This window comes from Lampetra planeri, chromosome 37 (assembly GCF_965212315.1).
Source record: "Lampetra planeri chromosome 37, kcLamPlan1.2.h2, whole genome shotgun sequence".
Classification (NCBI taxonomy): domain Eukaryota; kingdom Metazoa; phylum Chordata; class Hyperoartia; order Petromyzontiformes; family Petromyzontidae; genus Lampetra; species Lampetra planeri.
The window spans coordinates 3,192,466-3,213,480 of NC_136143.1; the positions used below are offsets into that span (position 1 = coordinate 3,192,466).

At 51.3% G+C, this 21,015-nt stretch overlaps 1 protein-coding gene across 7 annotated transcripts in view; it reads left to right on the top strand.

Moving 5' to 3' along the window:
• The first annotated feature begins 3,018 nt into the window (after nucleotides 1–3,018).
• The window catches only part of LOC144730918 (alpha-1,3-galactosyltransferase 2-like), a 138,220-nt gene continuing 120,223 nt past the window's right edge, over nucleotides 3,019–21,015 (top strand). For 3 of the 7 annotated variants that reach the window (XR_013587876.1, XM_078611773.1, XM_078611775.1), the window contains exon 1: nucleotides 4,249–4,706. Coding sequence is in view for 4 of the 7 variants with exons in the window: in XM_078611773.1 (XP_078467899.1) it covers nucleotides 4,324–4,706 (383 nt within the window). In the remaining 3 variants the exon portion in view is untranslated. Of the gene's footprint in view, nucleotides 3,683–4,248; nucleotides 4,707–6,637; nucleotides 7,090–21,015 lie in introns of those variants that run through there. The other 4 variants (XM_078611780.1, XM_078611776.1, XM_078611779.1 and 1 more) reach the window with 4 other exon arrangements.

Sequence of the window (21,015 nt, forward strand, 5' to 3'; positions counted from 1 at the left end):
ACAGTGTTGTTCTTAGTGGTGACGGTGGACATGATAGCACGACCTGGGCGGACTCGGTTTGGGTCCAATGAGGGTAATAATAGCACCGGAGTCATGGTGCGGAGGAGAACTTTTTCACGATGATGATGTTCATGGGGATGATGGTGGTGATGATGATGATGGTGATAAGGCTAAGCGAGCAGGGAGAGATCACATGACACGAGATGGACCGAACGGTTGTTTTTGGTGCCGAACCCGATATTGTGGTTGATGACAGCAGAGTCAAAGCGCAGCTTCGAGGCCACGCGCCTCGAGATATTTGTGAAGTGCTTGGGGGGTAGAGGCAACAATAGTGAGGGTGGCATGGAGTTGTTTCGCCGCATCACAACCGCGTTCAGTTTCGATTTAAAGCTTTCGTGACTGAAGGGATTCATCTTCTTGGTTCTTTCGGTAAAGTCACGTAGAAGGGAAGTAATAAAATAATAAAAATTAAACAATAAAATACAATTCTCACGACGTTTCGGCCACAACGCAAGCCGTCCTCAGGTGAAGAACAGGTCTGTCGGAAAGACAGCGTCTGAAGGAGGACGGCTGCTTGCGTTGTGGCCGAAACGTCGTGAGAATTGTATTTTATCATGTTTTATTTTATTATTTCCCTTCTACGTGACTTTACAGCGTCCAAGTCCACGATCGAATTCTTGGTTTATGTCCCCAGTAACAGTGAGCTTTGCCATCTACCAACAGACTTGGTGGCATCGTTAAATAAAACCGTTACACACGGAGTCATAAATTGTGTTTCTATGTTATATATACTAGTTCATAAAGCCAGCCAAATTATTTTCAATAAATCTAATAATGAACTTGATATGATTTTTTACAATTCGAATCTAGAATCAGACACTAACAACTCCAAAAATGTGTAATTGTCCGCAAAAAAAAACCTGTTGACTTGATTCAACTTCTTATATTTAAAGACGTACCCATCGGAAACCACTCCATTTAAATATTCCGTTATTTTATTATTAGAAAAAAAACGAATTCATTAACTAAATACTATGAGGAGAAGCTTCTATATTTTACGGATTTCGAATTGTTCACATTTGAACACCATAAAATGCGTATTTTTTCGTCCAAACCCGCTTTAATCTGAAACATCTCAAAAAAAAGATAGAATAATGGTTCTCGCTGAAATTGTATTTGCTGTTTAATGCTCCATCAAACGGTTTCTGAATTACAGGGCACAGACATGTTTATGGAGCGCTTAAAATCTAGATTTGGGATCCTTAAAATGAAAACAAACCTCGGATTTTCAGATGTTTCTTGTTTGTTTCCTAAAAGCGATCTATGTACCAAATTTCAGTTTTCTCCCTTGTCGGGAAGTACCCTGGAGGTTTTTGAAACATACATATATACATACAGATGATTAAGGTATTTATATAGATAGATAAGATAATGCTACGTTGGGATTCATCATCTGGCTAACCCTCCAGGCATACGCTAATGCAGACCCAAGTTGAAAGAGAAAACAAGATAACATATTGCGCCACGCTTTTCGGAGCAAAATTTTAACAAGTGTGTACAGTTATTGTCTGGTTTGAATGTATACTCGGCTATCTTTGTTCATCCAATTATATCAACATGAATCTCTCACTTATTTACTTACTCAACCCTTTCATTCACTTACCCACTCGTTCACTCCATCCGGCAATTACTGACTCACTTTTTCAATTCCCCGCTCATTAATTAAATCAATCACATGTTATCTGGCGCGCTCATTCACGCACTCGTTCGTTCAATCGTGACCCAAACGCACCCTCCCCCCCCATTCCTATTGACTCATCAACATGTCCTGTCATGTTCTCATTGTTTCTGGATTGTACCAAGTCCCTTGTTGGGGGGGGGGGGGGAGCCTTCGGAACCTCAGGTATTGAAGCCTGCGTGCGTGTCGTCTGGCCAGTGAAGCGTGCCCTAGACAAAGACAAAGGTGCCCCGCCCACATGCTGTTGGTGCAGGTGCTGTGAGCGGGAAACAAATGAAAACGGCAACAGCGATCGCCGATCGCCAGGCAAGGTATAGCCAGCCAGGTGCAATGTGAGGCCACGGGTAGTGTGGAAGATTCGATGCCATGGGTTGACGGAGATAACTGACAGATGCACCACCTGTGCACCCCACTGTGACACCTTGCTGCGCTTTAGCCGCCCGGCGCTCCCCTCGTTATTGTGAGCGTCGCTCCTCTGCCCTCCTTTACTGTCGGAGGGCGCCATCTGTTTTCCACGCCGTTGCGCGCCCGTTTTACCCCGCCCCTCTGTCTGACAAAACGGAAGCTGCTTGGGCATGCGGAGTGGCTGGGCATGCGGGGTGGCTGGGGGGGGGCATGCGATGGCTGGGGGGGGGCATGCGCGGGCGACATGGCCCAGCTCACCGAATGGACGGTGTACAGATCTTTTTCAAGGATCTCCCATATAGCCTTCACAAGCCGAAGGGGCAAGTGCTGTCTCGCACACAGCTCAACGTATACAACTTCTGCAATAAAACCTGAAGATAGCGCGGGGGGGGGCGGACGAGTGGGGTTCTGTATAGGGGGGGGGGGGTGGAGGAGAAAATGGGGAAGTTGGGGGGGGGGGCTAGGCGAGGGAGAGCGAACGAGCCGGACATCGCATGGTGACGGCCGAGACACGTGCCAATGTAGAGCACCCCCCCCCCCACATTCCCCCTCTCGTCCCCCAGACCCCCCCCCCCTCTCCGCCACCCCTCCCCGATGTCGGCGCTAGGCACGCGCGAGTTCGCTCACGGGATCGACCGCAGTTACATCGATTGGGATCGCCTCTGTGCCCCGGAACGACGGCTCATTGTCGGGTCTCCATTCCTCTTCTACAGATCACCCCCCACCGCCCCTTCTCCCCCTCCCCTCTTCCCCCCTCCAAGTCCCCCACCCCAACTCCCCCACCCCCCTCCCCCTCTTCCCCCCACCCGCGCGAACACCGCCCACGAGTCCCTTGTTCGGTCATGACCACGCCTTGCGTGCACCACCACCATCATCATCACCACCATCATCATCATCACCACCACCATCACGACCATCACCATCACCACCACCATCATCATCATCACCACACCATCACCACTACCACCATCACCACCATCACCATCATCATCACCACCACCATCATCACCACCATCAACACCACCATCACCACCATCACAACCACCACCACCATCATCATCATCATCACCACTACCATCACCACCATCATCACCACTACCATCACCACCATCATCATCACCACTACCATCACCACCATCATCATCACCACTACCATCACCACCATCATCATCACCACTACCACCATCATCACCACCATCACCGCCATCACCACCACCGCCATCACCACCACCATCACCACCGCCACCACCATCACCACCGCCACCACCACCACCATCACCACAATAGCGAGGCGCGCCTGGTTGCACATCGCGCGAGGTGATTCCTGGCGCCGCCCACAGCGCCCCTGTCGGCATCGTCGCCCGCTGGAGCGAGTCGCGGCACCGAATCGCCCCCCCCCCCCACCGGTCACTGAGAGTCGGGCGGCTGGAGCCTTGAGCCGCCCGTCACAACCCACAGTCCTCCACCACCACCACCAGAGACTCCACTCAGCCCTCGCTCCGTCTCCATGGGCGGCACACCGCGTCCTGCGGGGAGCAGGTGAGCGTGGCACGCGGACCCCCCCCCCCCCCCACTGGGTCTCGCGTCCTCTCCGCACGGTCTCCTCTGCTGCTGGCTCTGCTCGTGCTGAAGGCTTCGTGTGGCCGCGGGGCTCACGAGAAGACGGTCGTGACCGGTGCCCCATGATGCATCGTGAGCATCTTCTCCCCCCGTTGGTGGAGCGTCTTGTAAACATCAGTCAGAGCGGCGGGGGGGATAACGCCCAGAGCGCCGCCGCTTGTGCAGATGTATTGCGACGTTGCCTTGTTGGTCGCCAACCTGCTGCGTTCCGACGGCATTCGTCGCGTGAGATGCGTCCGTGGTGTTTGAGAGGCTGCGATCATCTTACCGCGTTCTTCCCCCTCGTCCCTCGGTGGAAACGGACTTTATTTTCAATCTCGCGATCTTCCGCTACCCCTACCCACCCACCCACCCCAAACCCACCGAATTGTGTCCATCGTAGACCCAATGCCGCTCTCGCCCGCGTCTCTCTCTCTCTCTCTTGTTACGATCAGAGGAAACAAGAAGATGCTCGGTGTAGTCGGCACTTTGCTTCGTTCATCATTTCGTTTTTTGTTTTTTTTAATGATTTGTTTTATGTACCCCCCCCCCCTCTCGGGCCCCCCTCTCTCTCTACCCCCATGTATCTTTCGTCTCTCTCGTCTGTCTCTCTCTCTCGGCTCTCTCTCTCGGCTCTGTTTCTCTTTTTTTACGACCAGTCGAAACAAGAAGATGCTCGGTGTAGTCGGCACTTTGCTTCGTTCATCATTTCGTATTTTTTTTTAACTTTGATTTATGTAAACCCTCACCTCTTGCTCTCTCTCTCGCTGCGGCCATCCCAGCGTCGCGATTTCGAAATACCAAACGAAGCCCCTCTAGACTATAGCTGCATGTTCCGTCTCGACGCGACTGGACCTCGCAACGCAGTCGCGTTGCGACATCCCAACTCTCGCAGGGAGAATGGATGCGATTGGGGATCGAGGCTGCGTCTCCCCATTGCCCGGGTCCCCTCGAAGAGATGCGTGTACGTTGAACTTCTTTCACATCGTACGTATCCGACCGGGCTCGTCGAGGGTGCGTGGGAATACGGTCTTCGTGACCGTCTCCCCTTTATATTTGTTTAAGGGTTCACCAGCACCACCAACACCACCAACACCACCAGCACCACCAGCACCACCACCACCACCAGCATCACCACCAGCAGCATCACCAGCATCACCAGCATCACCAGCAGCATCACCAGCACCACCACCAGCAGCAGCACCACCAGCAGCACCACCACCAGCAGCAGCACCACCAGCATCACCAGCAGCATCACCAGCACCACCACCAGCAGCAGCACCACCACCAGCACCACCACCAGCAGCAGCACCACCAGCAGCACCACCAGCATCACCAGCATCACCAGCAGCATCACCAGCACCACCATCACCAGCAGCATCACCAGCATCACCAGCAGCATCACCACCACCATCACCAGCATCACCACCAGCATCATCAGCATCACCACCAGCACCACCAGCAGCATCACCAGCATCACCAGCAGCATCACCACCACCATCACCAGCATCACCACCAGCATCACCAGCATCACCACCAGCATCACCAGCATCACCACCAGCATCACCACCACCAGCATCACCACCACCAGCATCACCAGCAGCAGCATCACCACCATCACCAGCATCACCACCAGCACCACCAGCATCACCACCACCAGCATCACCACCACCAGCATCACCACCACCAGCACCACCATCACCACCAGCATCACCACCATCACCAGCATCACCACCACCAGCATCACCACCACCAGCACCACCATCACCACCAGCATCACCACCATCACCAGCATCACCAGCAGCAGCATCACCACCACCAGCATCACCACCACCAGCACCACCATCACCACCAGCATCACCACCATCACCAGCATCACCAGCAGCAGCATCACCACCAGCACCACCACCACCAGCATCACCACCAGCACCACCACCACCAGCATCACCACCACCAGCATCACCACCACCAGCATCACCACCACCAGCATCACCACCAGCACCACCACCACCAGCATCACCACCAGCACCACCACCACCAGCATCACCACCACCAGCACCACCAGCATCACCACCAGCATCACCAGCATCACCACCAGCATCACCAGCATCACCACCACCAGCACCACCACCACCAGCATCACCACCACCAGCACCACCAGCATCACCACCAGCATCACCAGCATCACCAGCAGCAGCATCACCACCAGCACCACCACCACCAGCATCACCAGCATCACCAGCAGCAGCATCACCACCAGCACCACCAGCATCACCACCACCAGCATCACCACCACCAGCATCACCACCAGCACCACCACCACCAGCATCACCACCAGCACCACCACCACCAGCATCACCACCACCAGCACCACCAGCATCACCACCAGCATCACCAGCATCACCACCAGCATCACCAGCATCACCACCACCAGCATCACCAGCATCACCACCAGCACCACCAGCATCACCACCACCAGCATCACCAGCATCACCACCAGCATCACCAGCATCACCACCAGCATCACCAGCATCACCACCACCAGCATCACCACCACCAGCACCACCACCACCAGTACCACCAGCATCACCACCACTACCAGCATCACCACCACTACCAGCACCACCACCACTACCACCAGCACCACCACCACTACCAGCACCACCACCACTACCACCACCACCAGCATCACCAGCATCACCACCAGCACCAACACCACCACCAGCATCACCACCAGCACCAACACCACCAGCATCACCACTACCACCACCACTACCACCAGCACCACCACTACCACCACCACCAGCACTACCACCAGCACCACCACCACCAGCACCACCACCAGCACCAGCACCACCACCAGCACCACCACCAGCACCACCACCACCAGCACCACCACTACCACCACCACCACCACTACCACCAGCACCACCACTACCACCACCACCAGCACCACCACCAGCACCACCACCACCAGCACCACCAGCACCACCAGCACCACCAAACTCGCCATCGTCACCACCCGTCACGACGACGGTCGCCACATTCGCGCCTCCGATTCGCACGGTTGGCCACGTACGGTGCGAAATAAGTTCAACGTACGCACGCAAAACACTCGCCACCGTTACCGCCGCCGTCGCCGCTGTCGTCAAAACCGCCGCCACTCCGGTGGCTTGGCGAGGACGGCCTCGCTCGCTCGTCGCCCGCGGGGGAGCGACGAGAGAGGCCGCCAACAGCGCCGCGGTGTCTTTGGTGTGCGGTGTGTAAACATCGCCCTTCGGGAGACAAAGGCGGCCGGGCGTGGGGCTGGCCACCCACTCCATCGTGTGCCGTTCTGGCCATCATAGGTACTCGCTCACGCACTTGCCTCAACAGTCTGTCAAGGCTGTACAGGTGCTCTTTGTCTTTGTGTTGGGTGTGGTTTGGAAGTTTGGTGTGTGTTGTGGGGGGGGTGTGCTAAATGTATTGTGTGTGTTTTTTTGGTGTCGTGTGCTGCCTGTGTATTGAAGACTTTTTAAGTGTGTGTGGTGTGTGTGTGTGGGGTGTGTGTGTGGTTTGTGTGTGTGGTTTGTGTGTGTGGTGTGTGTGTGTGGGGTGGTGTGTGTGGTTTGTGTGTGTGGTTTGTGTGTGTGGTGTGTGTGTGTGGGGTGGTGTGTGTGGTTTGTGTGTGTGGTTTGTGTGTGTGGTTTGTGTGTGTGGTGTGTGTGTGTGGGGTGGTGTGTGTGGTTTGTGTGTGTGGTTTGTGTGTGGGGTGGTGTGTGGGGTGGTGTGTGTGGTTTGTGTGTGTGGTTTGTGTGTGTGGTGTGTGTGGTTTGTGTGTGTGGTTTGTGTGTGGGGTGGTGTGTGGGGTGGTGTGTGTGGTTTGTGTGTGGGGTGGTGTGTGGGGTGGTGTGTGTGGTTTGTGTGTGTGGTTTGTGTGTGGGGTGGTGTGTGGGGTGGTGTGTGTGGTTTGTGTGTGGGGTGGTGTGTGTGGTTTGTGTGTGGGGTGGTGTGTGTGGGGTGGTGTGTGTGGGGTGGTGTGTGTGGTTTGTGTGTGTGGTTTGTGTGTGTGGTTTGTGTGTGGGGTGGTGTGTGTGGTTTGTGTGTGTGGTTTGTGTGTGTGGTTTGTGTGTGTGGTTTGTGTGTGTGGTGGTGTGTGTGGGGTGGTGTGTGTGTGTGGGGTGGTGTGTGGGGTGGTGTGTGTGGTTTGTGTGTGTGGTGCGTGTGTGGTGTGTTTTGGTGTGTGTGGTGCGTGTGTGGTGTGTGATGTGTGTGTTGCGTGTGTGTGGTGTGTGGAGTCGTGGCGCAGTGGTTACCGCACTACCCCACGAACCCCATGACCCGAGTTTCATTTCCGTTCACTACCATGAAGTATGTTAATCGGTTAGCGCTTAGGTCCACTCAACCTTAAATGGGGACCTCGTTTGATGTGTAAACATCAGCCCTGGGGAGACAAAGGCGGCCGGCCGTGGAGTTGGTCCCCCCTTACCCCGCTCGTGTGCTGTTGCCGGTCTTCATAGGCGCTCGCGAACAGCACTCTCTCGCCCCAGCAATCTGTTAGAGGCTATTCGGGGTATCTTTGTCCTTGTGCTATTGATATCGTGGGTCGTGTGAGTATACAGTCGTGTGCTGCGTGCGTGCTTGTTATTCATGTGTGGTGTACGTGTTGTTTGTAGGGTGTCGTGGGGTGTGGTAGGGCTTTTTGTGTTCACCGTTGTGTTGTGTACTCCGTTGTGTAGTTTGACCCTATAAGTTGTCGGTGTGTGGATTGTGTATATTGTGTATGTGCCTTGTGTTACGTGTACATTACATTTAGACTTAACATTTTCGTGACTGCAGGAATTCATGTTTTTGGTTCTTTCGGTAAAGTCACAGAGATAGAAAACAAAATTATAAAATAAAAAATAATTAAACAAATAAATTGCAAATAATAAAAGCAAAAAACCAGAATAAAAAAACGTCGCAGGTTTTTGGCTTTTATTATTTTCAATTTAGATTTTTTTTTTTTAAATATTATGTTATTTCTATTTTTTGTTTTCTATCTACGTGACTTTACCGAAAGAACCAAGAATACGTGTACATTGTGTGCGCATTTACGGTGCGATGTTCCGTTATGTTTGTGTGTTGCATACAGTATACACCAGCGTGGTGAAGTATGGTCAAATAACCCCCACGACACGGCGTGGGGAGTAATCATCCAGCAGTAGATTGAGAAAAAGATGTGCGTTAGGTGCACAGGTTAGTTAGTTAAAGTAGAGTTCAGGTCATTAAATACTCGAAGGTATATACATAGTAATGTGGGTTAATGAGTAGGCAGGTGGGCGGGGGCAGTTACTAGGTAGGTAAGTAGATGGATCACCAAGGTGGGTGGGTTCGGTCAATAAGCTATGGGTAGATACTAAACCTGCTGGATACGTTGGATAGTTACTTTGTTGAGATGTCTGGGTATCAGGAATGGGATTGGATCAAATTGAATAAAGAAACATGTGCCTAAGGCAAACGTGGACCTCAATGATGATTATGCAATTGACGAAATGTCTTCGAACAATGGTGTGCGGCAGCGTGCCTGCTTGTCTAACCAATGCTCATCAATTGGCTAAGGCTTCAATAATTTCGCGGGCAAGATTCTGCGATCAAAAGAAAGATTTTAACACGATAATATCAGTGTGAGTGTGTAGATTCGTAACATGTTTAGTTTCATCAATTCATCAATTGGTACAGTTATTCAATTAACAAAAAGAATGACTAAAATACTTCTAAACGACCGTATCCACGTAACTCAATGGGCAGCAATGCTTTTCACGATCAACTAATGTTTAACACACCCACTTTAGATGACCACCTGTTTTTGAAACACAATGAGAACTTTCGGAGCAGCTTTATAAGTCCCGATATGTGCGGTATGTGTGTGTGGGTGTGTGTTGTCTTCTGGCTCAACTCTTTGCGTTAAGCAGACGCCGAGGTGCGACGTTCCTTGTACCAAAAATGCCTTGGTTCCCAGCTGAGTCGCGTGTGTGGGCATGTCAGATTCAGGTGGAGATTCATGTGGAGATTCAGGTGGAGATCCAGGTGGAGATCCAGGTGGAGATCCAGGTTGCGCACCAACACAAAACCGGTTCTCGGGGTGCATCCATTACTCAGGCGCTGAGCGCGGGTGGTAACCAGGAGGCATCACGGGTGGTAACCAGGAGGCATCACGGGTGGTAACCAGGAGGCAGCACGGGTGGTAACCAGGAGGCAGCACGGGTGGTAACCAGGAGGCAGCACGGGTGGTAACCAGGAGGCAGCACGGGTGGTAACCAGGAGGCAGCACGGGTGGTAACCAGGAGGCAGCACGGGTGGTAACCAGGAGGCAGCACGGGTGGTAACCAGGAGGCATCACGGGTGGTAACCAGGAGGCATCACGGGTGGTAACCAGGAGGCAGCACGGGTGGTAACCAGGAGGCAGCACGGGTGGTAACCAGGAGGCAGCACGGGTGGTAACCAGGAGGCAGCACGGGTGGTAACCAGGAGGCAGCACGGGTGGTAACCAGGAGGCAGCACGGGTGGTAACCAGGAGGCAGCACGGGTGGTAACCAGGAGGCAGCACGGGTGGTAACCAGGAGGCAGCACGGGTGGTAACCAGGAGGCAGCACGGGTGGTAACCAGGAGGCATCACGGGTGGTAACCAGGAGGCATCACGGGTGGTAACCAGGAGGCAGCACGGGTGGTAACCAGGAGGCAGCACGGGTGGTAACCGGGTGGCACTCAAGTGGATCAGCATCAGGATATTGATGAATACTGGACTGGACTAATCGAAGCGGGTCAGAACGTTGCAACACCAAACAATAGAAAAACGCAGTCGGAGTGCAAAGGATAAGAGAGGTAAACACTCCATAGTCGAGGTTGTTTTGGATTAGATCGCGTAAATATATAAATGCGTCGTTAAAACCTGCCACCACCCGGCAGCCAATTAGTGGGGTTTGTCACGACAACAGAACGTGGCCAATTTGTTACTCATAGGGCACACCGGTGCGTTGGAGAGTAAACCCACGACATATTCAGTTCCAGTATATTTACGCAATCCAACCCCCTCTGGTCGCGATAGCCTTAACGTGTTAAAGCAAATGTAAACAAATCACTGAAAAAATATATAAACTGTTTTATCTCCCTAGATCAAGCCCACGGAGCTATTATCTTAAGCGAACTGGCTCGTAGCTCAACAAAATTGGCTCACCATGTGGAAATGCGTAGCAGCAAAACGAGCACGGGGTTTTTCTCCTCGTCATCGCTGTCGACCGGTATCGCCGGCCCTGCCCTTGCCCAGGTGCACAATGTGGACGCTTGTTCGCTCACGAGCGCGGATGGAATCCAGAATGGTGTGGTTCCTGGGAGGGCTTTCTTCTATTTTGTAAACACGGTTTGCTTGAGCACACGACCCGAAAGGTTTTGAAGTGTCAGGCGGCCCACGACTAACGGCAAGATGGTGTTGAATTGAGCTTCGGGGGTGACATTATTATTAAAAAATAAAGTTTTTTTTGGGAAAGAGACGGTCATGGGAGTGGATGAATGCGATCGAATGGGATGCGTGGGTCCGCCTGTCTGTGGTTACGCAGACTTGTTGACGAGTCATAACAGGCGTCTATTTGGCGTGTTGTGTTTTCACATCTCGCCGCGCCTGCATTGTGCCAGCAAGCGTACAACGCCTTTCTGGTTATCGTCTTCATACCGGCGAAAGGGCACCCACCCCCGTAAGACCTCGCCTCTCAACGCGCACGACCACCACCACCGCTCCCAACTAACCCGCGCAGACGGAGGAGGCTTCTCTCTCTCTACCCCCCCCCCCCGCGTGTTTAGTCGTTATTTCGGGCATTCTTTGTGGCTACGCGAATTCGCAGCCAGCAGAAAACACGCCGAGCAACGCACAAAGGCATGCCCCCCCCCACCGCGACGCGAATTACGGGAAACATCTCTTTCGCTCTCCCCACGGCAGTGCCGGATGAAGCTAGTGTGGGGCCTGTAGTACCTGTTATAAAGGGGCCCTAATTTAACACACCAAAAAACGTAAATATTAAAGCACTTACATTTTTTACTTAATTTGCCTTGCAGCCAGATAATACGGCAAATCGCTAACCTAAAACACCCAGTCGTTCGTAAAAGTTGAAGGCGGTATAGCACTATAGTAATAGAGCAAGTGCAGAATCACTGAACCCGAATTGATAGCTTGAAAGCATTTAGCGCGGGGCCCTTGAAAGTGCGTGATCCGTAGCTGCTACATATGTAGCGACTTGTGTAGCGACTGGGATAATCCGGCACTGTCCCCCCCCCCCCCATTCAGAAGAGAGCAACGGGCGGCCAATGTTGGTGCCGTATCGGCCGATCAGCCCCGGGAACGGGGTGGTCGGAGCGTCAAAACAAAAAAGCACGTGGCGATACAGTGGAGACGCAGCAGCCGCAGATGGAATCCCCCCCCCACACCCCTCCCCCCCCCACACCCTCGGGAGCTTCGCTCCTCCTCGTTCGCAGTTCTCGCCGGCTCGGTGGCTCCGCGTTGCGCGACCCCCTCGGGAGCATCCACGTGGGGGGCCTCGAGCGCGGTCGGTCGGGCGGTAACGGTCGGTGGTGGGGTTGTAGGTAGGGGTAGGTATGGGTAGGTAGGGGGTGGGTAGGTGTAGGGGTAGGTAGAGGTAGGTGGAGGTATGGGTAGGTAGGGGGTAGGTAGGTGTAGGGGTAGGTAGGTGGAGGTAGGTGGAGGTAGGTGTAGGTATGGGTAGGTAGGTGTAGGTATTGATAGGTAGGTGTAGATACGTGTAGGTAGAGGTGGTAGGGGTGGTAGGTGTTTAGGTAAGGCGGATAGATGGAATTTGTGGGTATTTAAATAAGATGGCCAGGTCGGCAGAGGTGTGGACTCGAGTCATGTGACTTGGACTCGAGTCAGACTCGAGTCATGAATTTGATGACTTGCGACTCGACTTGGACTTGCATAACAATGACTTTGTCCCACCTATGAGATGTGGACTCGAGTCATGTGACTTGGACTCGAGTCAGACTCGAGTCATGAATTTGATGACTTGCGACTCGACTTGGACTTGCATAACAATGACTTTGTCCCACCTCTGCAGGTCGGTATTGTGTATTGATAACGTGGGTGGATATGTAGGTGCTGTATTTTGGTAAGGTGGGTGGGTAGAGTGTAGATGTTGGTAGTTTTGGTATTGTTGGTAGGTGAGAGAGGTAGATCTGCGGCTAATCTGGGTAGGTATGGTTAGATGTTTAAGTACGGTGGGTACAGTTTGTGCTTAGGGGCCGTCCATAAATGACGTCACGCACCTAGGAGGGGGGGTCAGACATTTGTGACGATGTGTGACGAGGGGGGAGGGGGATAAATGTGACGTCACATCAAAATGCACAACTTTAAACAAATATAGACAACACGTTCTACTTAATTAAATAAACTTTTTAATAAATGTTTTCTCCTACAACATCAGAGTGCACATTAAATACGCCCATACAATGACAATAGTTTAAAGCGATTTGAAGCATGTTTTTTTTGGGGGGGGAAGAAGCTTTGTGACGTCATATTTGAGGGGGGGGTCTGACTTTTTGTGACGCCGTGTGACGAGGGGGGGGTCAAAAATCATCCAAAATCGCGTGACGTCATTTATGGACGGCCCCTTAGATAGTCCGCATTGTTACTCCCGGCGGGGTCCATATGGGCGCCTGTCCTGTGGCCGTGGAATCATTGCTTCACTTGATGCAGCTAATTCGGCTGTGACGGTCCCACCTGATGACGGAGACTTGTGTTGCCTCCGAAACGTCGTGATTTTTATTTTGTTTTATTTTACGTTCATTAATTTTAATGTTTTACCTACGTGACTTTACCGAAAAAACCTAAGAATATGAATCATTGCAGTCACGAAAGCTTCAAATCTAGAATCCGTGGAAGGAAGTCGCGCACAGAGGAAACTACCCCGACCAGCTTGGGACGAGGAGGCTCAGCTCGCTGGCCTGGCTCCGTGCGGCTCCGTGCGGCTCCGTGCGGCTCCGTGCGGCTCCGTGCGGCTCCGTGCGGCTCCGTGCGGCTCCGTGCGGCTCCGTGCGGCTCCGTGCGGCTCCGTGCGGCTCCGTGCGGCTGAGCTGGCCCAGAGTGCCTGAGCTGGTGCGGTGTGGCAGGGCCCGGCTCTGCGTGTGCTTGGGCTGGTTCTGTGTGGCTCGGCGAAGCTGGGCTTGGCTCTGTCCGGCTGCTGTGATGCGATCGCTTCTAGAGGAGCCGCCGAATCTCATCCCTCCTCCTTGACATTCCAGGCTGTATTGATATGCAAATTATTTTGTCAAGGCGCTCTTCTTCCCCCCTCCAACCCAGCTTAAATATACGCTCCAAGCTTGGTGGTGTTTCATTCTTCACCCGAGGACGGCTGCTTGCGTTGTGGCCGAAACGTCGTGAGAATTATTTTATTATGTTTTATTTTTATTATTTTATTAGCTGTACTACCCGGCTTCGCCCGGGACTTGGATCCACCACGCCCGGCCGCCTTTGTCTCCCCAGTGGCGATGTTCATACGCCACACCAGTTACTCGTTTTGAGGCTGAGTCGACCTAGGGGAGGCCCAGGACCGGTTCAAATAATCGTCACCGGTGGTGGCCTTGAGCGGGAATGGAACTCGGGTCGCCGGGTTCGTAGCGCGGCGCGCTAACCACGACACTACAATGCGTTACGCTTCCGTTGTAGGATTTGTGTGAGGCGCGCCGATCCGTTGTAGGGTTTTAGTGAGGCGCGCCGATCCCTTGTAGGGTTTTAGTGAAGTACGCCGATCCGCTGTAGGGTTTTAGTGAGGCGCGCCGATCCGTTGTAGGGTTTGTGTGAGGCGTGCCGATCTGTTGTAGGGTTTTAGTGAGGCGCGCCGATCCGCTGTAGGGTGATGGGGTGTCGAGGCCTAGTACCGTGCAGAGCCTCCGGCCTCGCCTAGATTGCCCACCCGACTGAGGCTGGGTACGGGTGCCGTCCCCCCCCCCCCCGCGCTACAATAATAGTGTGTAATCGCTATAATTTTATTATCTAACGACCCTATAATAGTAATTGCACACATTGGGGTGGGAGGGGAGTGAAGAGGACGTGAAACTTTGATGAATTTACCTCAGAGTCGCGTGTTAATGCATGCGCATATTTTTAACGGGAATTAAAAATGGCGTCCACCCGGCAGCGAATGCGTCGCTACCCGTTGCCAGGGGCAACCGCCGTCCAATGAAACTGCGTATGGTCCGGCGACACACAGACACACACACAGACAGACAGATTTGCGATTTTATATATATAGATTACTTCCCTTCTACGTGACTTTACCGAAAGAACCAAGAAGAAGATGATTCCAGGCTGTCACTGGGAACGCGTCGGTAAGAGGCGGCCGGTTGAGCAACGACTCCTTCTCTTCGTGAGCACATCTCGGTAACCATTGCTACTTGTGCGCGTGCGCCATTGCCGCCAACTCAGCAGCGCAATGCGATCGTTTGAATGTTTTTAGGAATCGGCGACCTCTGCCCCGACCTTGTTTAGACATGGGGCCGTGCAAAACATCAAGGGGAAGGGCGTGCGTGGGTGGGGTCGTGGCACAGTCTATGTTAAACATTAATCATCATCATCATCCTCAGCCATCGTCAATCCACTGCTGGATGATGGCCTCCCCAAGCCGCCGCCGCCGCCACAACTCGCGATGTCACGATCATCCCCGGCACCTGCGCATAATGTTTGTTTTATTAAAATGTTCATGTGGACAAGCAAATATGAATTCATTGTCCGCTCGTGTCTGTGTTTAATAAAAGCGATTCATTTTTAAAAAGGCCATCTAACACCAGAGCATCACTTCCGCCGGGTCTATCGAGGCCGGTGATTCAGAAATATATTTCTCCGCCCGGCACACCACATCCATCCTACATTGCGCCACGTCTGTGGCTATCATAGCCACGTGTCTGATTAGCGTACTGTGCGAAATGAGTTCCAAAAACATTTGCCAATCCACTGCTCCGGATGAAATGTGCTGTTGTGAAATTTGCAGCGTCGTTGAATTTATATCCAAAACAATTGCACAACGATCTGCACGAACTGGGTCAGTGCGTGTGGTGCTCTGTCACTGAGACGAGGGTGATCTCGAGCGCTGGCCGGCAAAGGCGGGAGCGTCTTCGTTTCTTCACGTGATCAATATTACGTGAAAACAAACACATTCCTGCGGGGGGAGCTGGTAGGAACGTTGGGTTGCTCGGTCAATGGCCAGGGTCAACGGCGACGTGGTGTATTCCGCAAATATGTCCGACTCTGAGGGCGGGCACAAGCCGGCGTGAGTAGGTTAAACGTTGAGTTTTATAAGGGCACCACGGGGTGACCAGCCCCTCCCCACCCAGCCCCACCCCTCCCACCCCCCCCACCCAGCCCCACCCAGCCCCACCCCTCCCCACCCAGCCCCTCCTCACCCTCCTCACCCACCCAGCCCCTCCCCACCCTCTCCACCCTCCCCTCCCCACCCAGCCCCTCCCTCCCCATCCAGCCCCTCCCTGCACGACGGACGGACGGACACAATAATCCCCTGTGGGCTGGTGGAACCAGTGGGTTCCTACCAGTAATATTCTATCAAGGTAATGGTACTTCATATAATGCATGATCCTGACGACGGTGTCATGGGTTGCCGGTGTTTGTGATTCACATGTATCTGTCAGGTCGTGTTGGTTGTTCGGTGCTCCTGTTTGCGCGTGTTTATCTTGCACACATTGCCGTGTAGAATAATAATGTGCACTTATAAGGCACCTTTCACGACGCCTCAAGGTGCCACATGCCGTAGCATCATCTATGCTGTAATTGTCAATATTGCAATACCTTTGCCATGGGGAATATTTATTCCCCATTTTTCTCAACCGATATTTGAACACTGCATGAAACGTTATTTGAATAATACGTTCAATTTATAAGCACCTTTAAAAATCGTTATCAGGGCGCTAATGAACGAATGGTTTCTCCTCATTCATTAAGTTACTACATTTGCGTGTATACAAATGTAGTAACTTATATACTCTCTCCATCTCCTCTCTTTTCTTTACGATCAGAGGAAACAAGAAGATGCTCGGTGTAGTCGGCACTTTGCGTCGTTCATCATTTCGTTTTTTTGGTTTTTGTTCAATGCTTTGCTTTATGTGCCCCCCCCCCTTCTTTAAATGAAAGATTTCACAAAAGATTTCACGCTCTGCTCTCCTCCTTCTTAACCCTTCCCTCTCTCTCTACCCCTCTCTCCCTACTCTATGTCTATGTCCCACCTGTTTTCTATGTACATATTTCTCTCTCTCCCGCTCCCATGCGCGCCAAACACGAGCCCGTAAACAAACACGAAACAACCCCCACGCGCAACGCGCAACGACGAAGCAGGCTGTCCTTTTGTTCCCACTGGATGCACGCTGAACTTCCTTTGCGCCGTACGCAAAGGAAGTTCAACGGTCGGATACGTTCGGGAAGGGGATCGCTTCCTGGCGCTCAACTTCACTGCCAAGGGTCGCGTGTGCCCGCGGGCTCGCGAGAAGAACCCCACGATGATGACGCCGACGATGATGACGGAACCACCCCCGGTGTTGGCGAGTGGTTAATGGTGGCGGTCATTAAATATTGCACGGAGTTTGACTCGGCTCTGCAATCCCCAGCGGGGGGGGGGGGCATGTCCCAATTCGGAAACCGGTTACTAATCGCTCTCTCTGCACTTTGCGTGCACTGTACTTGCATTCAGAGGCGTAGCTAGGGGGGGGCAGGGGGGTACATATGTCCCCGGGCGCCAAGGTAAAGGGGCGCCAAAATGAGGCTTACAACTTTACATTATAACTTATTGCGGCGGGCGCGGCAGCCTGAAACTACTGCACAAATCTACACCTCAACCTAAAAGTTTACATATCCCGCCACACACATGTCATGTAATTACATTTTGGTACACGGAAAATTTGAATACGGATGAGGATAAAAATGTTGGAAACTTTCTCGCGCTGATCAAACTCGTTGCTCAGTGTGACCCATTGTTAGCAAAACACGTATAGCACGCAGGAGAAAATCCGCGATCAGTTTCTTATTTGTCACCGGAAATCCAGAATTAATTTATCCACATACTTGCGTCGACTGTAAAGAACCAATTGTTGAGTGATATCAGGAAAAACGAGTACTACGGTATCTTACTTGACTCAACTCCTGATCTAGGACATCGGGAACAGCTTTCTCAGGTCGTAAGATTTGTGGATGTGGATTTTCAAACTAAAAAAGTAACTATCAAAGAATCATTTTTAGGTTATATCGAGATACATGCAAAAGATGCAGCAAGCCTAGAAAGAGTCATCGTCGAGAGACTGAAATCTGACAACATACCTCTAGCCGACTGTCGGGCACAATGTTATGACAATGCTGCTGTGATGACTGGGCATATATCCGGCCTTCAACAACGAATATGTGACAAAAATAACAGAGCATTGTTTGTCAACTTTGACAACCACAGCTTAAACTTAGCAGGAGTACACTCAGCTAAACAGGATCCACTTGTCGTCACATTTTTTGGAACAGTTGAAAGTATATATTTGTTTTCTCTCGTTCAACAATTCGTTGGGAAGAGTTAAAAAAGCTGTGCCCATCACAGTAAAGCGGGAATCTGAAACACGCTGGAATGCACGATCAGAAGCTGGTAAAGCTATCTATGAAGGACTGGATGAACTAGTAGGGCTGCTAGACAAATTATCGGAGGACGTAACTATGACGCCTGAAACCAGAAGTGATGCAGAACAGTTACAGGTGTAACTCACTACACAAGCATGCGTATTAAATTTTAACTTCATAGTTTTATTACATTTCTGGAATGTCATTCTTGGAAAAATTTATCGTGTTCAGAAGCGCTTACAGGATCCTACTATGAATTTCAAGGAAGCAGCAACTGATCTTAAATCTTTGGAGCATGAATTTGTCAAGCTTCGTGATGATTTGAGCCAAGTTGCTGTAGAAAACGCCAAAACAAGATGCACAGCCTGGGGGATCGATGTGGACAGAAGAATTAGGCGACGTCGGAAGATGCCAGGAGAACTGGCAAGAGATGCAGGACTTTCAGCAGAAGAAAAAATTGTGCGCGTTATGAAGTGTCTTTTATCGACTTCAACAGGAGATGTCAACACGGTTTCTACGACTATATGACCTGAACACAAAATTTGGATTTCTGCTGGACGTCAAAACTCTTCTATCCGACACAGATGTCGATGCAATTCGTCGAAATTGCACAGATTTTGGAAATTTCTATGACACCGACATCAATGGCCACGAACTTTTCACAGAAATTGGAGATTGCAAAATGCTGCTCAGTAACCAGAATGAAGTTCTACCAAAAACTCCTTTGGATCTTCTTGGTTTTATTGTGTTTTATGGAGACGACATATTTCCGAATTTGCGAATTTCACTGCAAATATTATTAACAATAGCAGTTTCAATTGCAAGCTGTGAGCGGTCGTTCAGCAAATTGAAACTTATTTTGTCGTATTTGCGTGCTTCAATGGGACAAGATCGTCTCAGCGATCTTGCTCTTCTTAGCGTTGAAAGAGAAACATTGGAAAAAACAGATTTTGATTACGTGATTGACCAGTTTGCGACAGTGAAATCAAGAAAAATGTATCTTTTGTAGACTATGTCAACCAGTCTACGACAGTGACTGAGTGAGCCATGTAATATAATTTCTATAAATTTGCTTCTTTAAATACAATATTTCATTACAATTTAAATTGTTATTCCTTATTCGATGTAATAGGAAAATGTGATTAAACGGGGGGGGGGCGCCAATTTTATAATTCGTCCCCTGGCGCAAAATATCCTAGCTACGCCTCTGCTTGCATTCAAGACGTCGGGGTTTTTGTTTTGCGTGCGGTCATCACGCGAAGCAGTGGATAGACCATGGCTGCTGCCGATGATGTGTAACACGGAATTGTTATTATTGCCCTGGGGCCAAAAAAAATCCACCCTGGGTAGGCGTAGTGACTGTTGTGTTACCTGTCTGTGTGTGTGTTAACTGTCTGTGTTACCTGTGTGTGTGTTGCCTGTGTGTGTGTGTTGCCTGTGTGTGTGTTACCAGTGTGTGTGTGTGTGTTGCCTGTGTGTGTGTGTTGCCTGTGTGTGTGTGTTACCTGTGTGTGTGTGTGACCTGTGTGACCTGTGTGTGTGTGTTACCTGTGTGTTACCTGTCTGTGTGTGTGTTACCTGTCTGTGTGTGTGTTACCTGTCTGTGTGTGTGTTACCTGTCTGTGTGTGTGTGTTACCTGTGTGTGTGTGTGACCTGTGTGACCTGTGTGTGTGTGTTACCTGTGTGTGACCTGTGTGTGTGTGTGTGACCTGTGTGTGCGTGTTACCTGTCTGTGTGTGTGTGTGTTACCTGTGTGTGTGTGTTACCTGTGTGTGTGTGTTACCTGTCTGTGTGTGTGTTACCTGTCTGTGTGTGTGTGTTACCTGTCTGTGTGTGTGTTACCTGTCTGTGTGTGTGTTACCTGTCTGTGTGTGTGTGTTACCTGTCTGTGTGTGTGTGTTACCTGTCTAAGTGTGTGTTACCTGTGTGTGTGTGTTACCTGTGTGTGTGTGTGTTACCTGTCTGTGTGTGTGTGTTACCTGTCTGTGTGTGTGTGTTACCTGTCTGTGTGTGTGTGTTACCTGTCTGTGTGTGTGTTACCTGTCTAAGTGTGTGTTACCTGTGTGTGTGTGTGTGTTACCTGTGTGTGTGTGTGTTACCTGTCTGTGTGTGTGTGTGTTACCTGTCTGTGTGTGTGTGTTACCTGTGTGTGTGTGTGTTACCTGTCTGTGTGTGTGTGTTACCTGTGTGTGTGTTACCTGTCTGTGTGTGTGTGTTACCTGTGTGTGTGTGTTACCTGTCTGTGTGTGTGTTACCTGTCTGTGTGTGTGTGTTACCTGTCTGTGTGTGTGTTACCTGTCTGTGTGTGTGTTACCTGTCTAAGTGTGTGTTACCTGTCTGTGTGTGTGTGTTACCTGTGTGTGTGTGTGTGTTACCTGTCTAAGTGTGTGTTACCTGTGTGTGTGTGTGTTACCTGTGTGTGTGTGTGTGTGTTACCTGTCTGTGTGTGTTACCTGTGTGTGTGTTACCTGTCTGTGTGTGTGTTACCTGTGTGTGTGTGTGTGTTGCCTGTGTGTGTGTTACCAGTGTGTGTGTGTGTGTTGCCTGTGTGTGTGTGTTACCTGTGTGTGACCTGTGTGTGTGTGTGACCTGTGTGTGTGTGTTACCTGTCTGTGTGTGTGTGTTACCTGTGTGTGTGTGGGTTACCTGTGT